Genomic DNA, 5,578 nt, shown 5'->3' on the forward strand with positions numbered 1-5,578 from the left:
GAGTGTATGTTATATAATATATATTTCTCTCTGGCTCAGTAACGGCAACCCACTCCAGTATTCTTGCCTGGAAAATGCCATGGACCGAGGAGCCTGTTAGGCTACAGTCCCTGGGGTCACTAAGAGTCAGACAAGACTGAGCAACTGAGCATGCACATACTACCCCATTCCATTGATAGACTATTTCTATTTAGCCCAGCTTTTGTTGCACATTTAGCTTATTTCCCCCCTCTTGCTATTATGATCAATACTAAAATGTGAGAACCTTGTCTAAACATCATGGGGTACTTGCCCAATTTTTCAGTTTTGAAAAATTAAATCACACTTTTTGTTTTTTTTTACCTTAACCATGACATTGCAGAGATTAGCTCATGAGAAGTTTCATAGAGTAAGGAAGCTCTGGGCTATCTGAAGATTACTGATCATTTCATCAGGCATTTCCTTATGGTCTTATGGTGTACTTGGAAAGCAAGGAAATCATATTTCATGTGCTCATTCAGGAACAGCTTAGGATACGCATCCACTGTTGCAGAAAGATAGGAAGGCAGAACCTACCTGGACTCATGGGCCACTCCCCAACTCCCTTCCCCCAAATTTCCAACTGCAGTAAATTCACTTTTAATAAGTTTTAATTTTTAATCAAGATAATACATGCATAAAAAGGATTATAAAAAAATCAACCAGTGCAAAAGGACATATAATGAAAAGCAGTGAATCCCCGCCTACCCTTCTTAACTTTTGCTTTCCCATTCCAGAGGCAAAAACTTTACATGTCTGTTTAAAGGTTAACTCCATGTTTCCTAGTAATACGCTTTTCTTACTATTTTTTAACTTTGATGAAGTGAGACATTTTCTGCTGCCTTCCTGCTGTCTCCTGGGTTTTCCTCCCCCACTTCCCTACCATTGTATCACTATTTTTAAGTTTCCTGTTGGTTAACTCCTTCAGTTTAAAAATTTAACCCCTAAATTTGCCTTATTCTTTCACCTAGAGATTTCCTAGTTTAGGAGAGTAACACCACTATTCCCTTTCCTCCCCTCTGGTTGCCAACTTGTTGCCTGTACTTGTCAAAGTTGATTACCATTCCCACTCTGTTCTATGACCATAATTAAGTCTTCCCTGCTTTGCCTAGAGATTTACTCTAAAAACGAAAAAGCATAACTAATATTTCCACTGTAATGGTTATTTAAACACTGTTCATTGAATAGGGATGTTGAAGCTATGATTGGATTTTCTGTGATTGCAGAGTCTTGATCCACGTATGCCAGTGTTCCAATTCCCTTTCTCACACTCCCCGAAACGGCTGAAAAGTGAGGTTGCTTCATATTTGAAGCATGTTCTCCTTGTACAGTTTGAAATGTTTGTTTTTCCCTGAAGGTTCTTTTTTTTTTTTTCCTTTGGGGGATGAAGAAAAATATGCCTTCCAGATCATGTGATCAGTTTCCTCCAACTTCTAACTCCATCCATCTATTGCCTAGAATTGATTCCATCCAGTTGGAAGTCCTTTCACTTCTTTTTCAAATTTGGAAAATTTGCTTCCTATTTGGACCATTCTTGTGCAGTTCATTTACGTCGTTGGTAACTTTTCCTCTTTTTTCTCCTTTAGGGCATCCTGTGCTCATTGTCATTTCCCAGTGTGCGTGCTCATTTGATTCTTTACCAGCTAAGCCACGAGGGAAGCCCTTTATGCACGGAAGAACTTCTTAAATATTTCTGAGGATTTTCAGATTTTTTAGTTGTTCCTTCCTTGAGATTCAACTTCTCGTTTATTTTAGAGTTTTCTGGCTATATTGCAGGCTTTCCCTAAATAATGATTTCTAGCCGTCCGTTTATATGAAAAGATGGGGCGATAGCAGGACAGGTCGGCAAGTGTGTGCGCGCCAGGCAAGCCGGTCACTGTGCTTTAGGGCGGGTGAGCCAGTGGGTGGAGGTCAGCCATCCTGCTGGGCCTCCCTACTGCCACAAAGTTAGTTGCTCTAAATATGTACCTGCAGGCGGACGTTGAGAATCACCGAAGCCACGATGTAGAAGTAGGGGAAGTTCATGCGCAGACGCCAGGCCAGGTCGAAGAAGGTGATCAGCGTGCGCGTGAGCCCCTTGCAGAAGGCGCCGTATGAGCCGCGGGTCGTGGCTGAGCGCGACAGCCGCATTGCTACGCCCGACAGGGCCGCTGTTGCTGCCATCGGTTTGCTGTGGCCCCGGATACAGCGCCCAGAGCCAGGTGCTTCCCGCTGGTTCAGCGGACAGAAGGACGCTCGCGGGGGGAATCGGTGCGGTAGGTGGATCGCGCGGCAGCAGATGCTAATTGCGCTGCACTGCGGGATCCCTCCTCCTCCGGCTGTGCTCCCTCTTCCTCTGGCTGTGCTCCGGCCACAGCGGTCACTGGTGCCCCGCCGGGCCGCCCTCCTAGGCTGCCTCGGGGCCACGTGGGGCGGGATCAGGCAGAGCGCCAGGGATCCAGAGCCCTGGGACTGGGAAGGGGGAATTTTAAGGGGGAGTCGGGAGGAGCGGGGAGGAGCGGGGAGGGGCGGGCAGTTTGTCCGGGAGACCTAGCTTCCTGACCCCAGTGGTCCTTTTTTAACTTTTAATTTTTAAATTTTAACGGAAGCAAGGTGAAACTTGCTCCAAACGTTAGAAATTTTCCTTCATAAGCACAATCTTGAGCAGCTTCGAAGTTTGAACCCATTTCCTGTCACTTCAAATCCCTTTAGGAATTTTTTCAGTCCCCAGTTGTAAGCTAGTACAAACACACCAAACCAACTAATTTAAGTTGTGTGCATTCTGCTTTATTCATTCAAGCGTCTTATTTGTTTGTGCTTTATATCTGTAGTATTCTGCTAATGGGAAAAGTCTAAAAGCAAGTTTTTCGACTTTGTCAACAGCACAATGAGAACAATGGAAAGCAAATTCCCTGCTTAGCTTCCCTTTCCCCACCCCGCCCCAGCAGCCATGAACTGAGATTACGTTTCCTGTATATACTTCCAGATGTGATGTGTTGATAAGGTGCTCTTACCATGTCAATCACACACAACTGCCTCACTCTCCTTGAAGATGGATAATTACACCAATACATTTAACAAGTCCCTTGTTGATGGGCCTTCTGATTGTTTCCAGTTTTTCTTATGTCAAAATTTATTGCGATAACATTATTGTAAACATGAATTTGCAAGTGGCAGAAGAGGATGAATCATATGATTCCATCTTTATTATTAAAAAAATCACATAGCATAGATATTTAGTGTTTGAGGTCAATAAGTTTTCCTAATACATGCGGTTGATCAAAGAAGTTTAGAGAAGGAAGCTCTATACAGCATTAAGTGTCAGTCTTGGAATTTTTTTCCTTAACATGAGAGACAACAATTGTATCTTATTATTCTTCTAATTCGCATTTATTTAATTATCAGAAAAGCTTAGCAACTTTAAAAAATTTCTTAAGTTTTAATATATATATAATTTTTACCAATTGTTTGTAAATCATTGAACCTTAAGTAAAGTTTCTAGGATCATAACCACCAGGAAAAAAAAGACTATTAACAGCTTGGTATATGTTTTAGTCAATTTTAATAAACAAAACACACACACACACATATATATTTCACACACCAATAGTAAAATAAAAGTGAAATCATACTAACATACTGTCTTGACAGTTGTTTTTAAACATAATGATATATCTTGCTTATCCTTCCATATTGATTCTTTGTGATCAATAGTACTGTGTATGACTCCTTATGGCAGGCCAATCATTAACTGAAGGATATTTGGATGGTTTCAAAGTTTCCACAGTCATAAACAGTGTTGAGATTAGCATCCTCATGCATATCTTTGTATACTTCTCTGATGTCTCACTCGGGTACCTTCCTAGAAATGGAGTTCTTGGATCAAAAGTTTTTCATTTGTTTAATGACTTTGATACATATTGTCAAACTGTCTTCCACACAGCTCTAAGGTATCCATGAACACCCTCTACTTTCTTAATAATGGCACTGATGTTCTTTTAAATCTTGGGTGTTCTAGGTGAAAATGACATCTCATTGTTTTAACTTGCGTATTTTGTTTACTGGCAAGGTTAGACATCTTTTATACATACAGATATTGTTGCACATTTGCATGAAAGGAAGTACTCTGTCAAAAGATTTGTAGTCTTATAGAAAACAAATTTATGGTTAAAGGAGGGAGAGGGATAAATTAGGAGTTTGGGATTAACACATTGCTATATATAAAAGACAGTGAAGAATCTAATCTGCCTGCTATGCGGGAGACCCAGGTTTGATCCCTGGGTTGGGAAGATCCCTTGAAGAAGGGAATGTCTATGACTAACACTTTCATTTTTTCATATATAAAAGAGATAAACAACAAAGACCTGTATAGCATAGGGAACTATATTCAATATCTTGTAATAACCTACAGTGGAAAAGAATCTGAAAAAGTATATATAGATATAGATATATAGGCTTCCCTGGTGGCTCAGATAGTAAAGCCCTCCATAAAACTGAGGGCTTCCTAGGTGGTACAATGGTAAACCAGTGCAGGAAACACAAGTTTGATCCCTGGGTCAGAAAGATCCCCTGGAGTAGGAAATGAAAACCCACTCCAGTATTCTTGCCTGGAAAATTCCATGGACAGAGGAGCCTGGCAGGCTACAGTCACGGGATCACAAAGAGTTGAACACGACTGAGTGCATATACACATATATAACTGAATCACTTTATTGTACACCTGAAAGTAACACAATATTGTAAATAAATTATACTTCAATTAAATATATATATTAAATAAATGTGTATATATATACATATTTGGATAAGCTAAAAAAAAAAAGATTTTCAGTCCTCATTTTAATCAGTATATTCAATTTCCATGTAAGAAAGTTTGTACCCATTTCCACTCCCTCAAGTAATGTATGAGGCTGTCCATTTCTCCACATCCTCACTCATATTATTATTATGTATTATTTTATTATTGTTAATCTAAAAACAAAGCATTATTCTAATTAATTTGCTTATATTTGATTACAGTTGAAGCTGAATATTATGTTTATTGGTCATTCATAGTGGCCTCAAAAGGAAGGAGGGCCCCATGGACTAGATGACTGGAAGGCAGACTAAAAGGGTCCTGGAAACCCCAGGGGCAGTGGCAACAGTGGGGAGAGGAGAGTTAAGCTTTAAGTTAACTTTCCCTTCTCCTCACCCCTGTCTCTTTGCTCCTCAAGTTGCCCAGGCTCTGGTTCCTTTGCTCATTTTTATATTAGAATTTTTGTCTAAGGCAAGCAGAACAGCACAAGCAATCTATAAATGATAAAATCTCAACCCCAGCTTTAGGAGAAACAGAGTAGACAAGACAGCCTCAGGCAATGCATTGTCTTTGGGAAACTGTATAATCTTGTGAAAGTTGCTCAGTCGTGTCCAACTCTTTAAGACCCCATGGACTATACAGTCCATGGAATTCTCCAGGCCAGAATACTGGAGTGGGTAGCCTTTCCCTTCTCCAGGGGATCTTCCCAACCCAGGGATTGAACCCAGGTCTCCTGCATTGCAGGTGGATTCTTTACCAACTGAGCTATCAGGGAAGTCCCTAGTG

At 40.7% G+C, this 5,578-nt stretch overlaps 1 protein-coding gene across 1 annotated transcript; it reads right to left on the bottom strand.

Annotated features, from left to right (window-relative positions):
- Nucleotides 1–611: 611 nt before the first annotated feature.
- Nucleotides 612–2,541, bottom strand: SMIM10 (small integral membrane protein 10). The gene has a single exon (XM_027534533.1). It carries the CDS (start codon nucleotides 2,179–2,181, stop codon nucleotides 1,975–1,977), a length of 207 nt encoding a protein of 68 aa, XP_027390334.1. The 5' UTR covers nucleotides 2,182–2,541; the 3' UTR covers nucleotides 612–1,974.
- Between the last annotated feature and the right edge of the window lie 3,037 nt (nucleotides 2,542–5,578).

Source organism: Bos indicus x Bos taurus, chromosome X (assembly GCF_003369695.1).
Source record: "Bos indicus x Bos taurus breed Angus x Brahman F1 hybrid chromosome X, Bos_hybrid_MaternalHap_v2.0, whole genome shotgun sequence".
Taxonomy (NCBI): domain Eukaryota; kingdom Metazoa; phylum Chordata; class Mammalia; order Artiodactyla; family Bovidae; genus Bos; species Bos indicus x Bos taurus.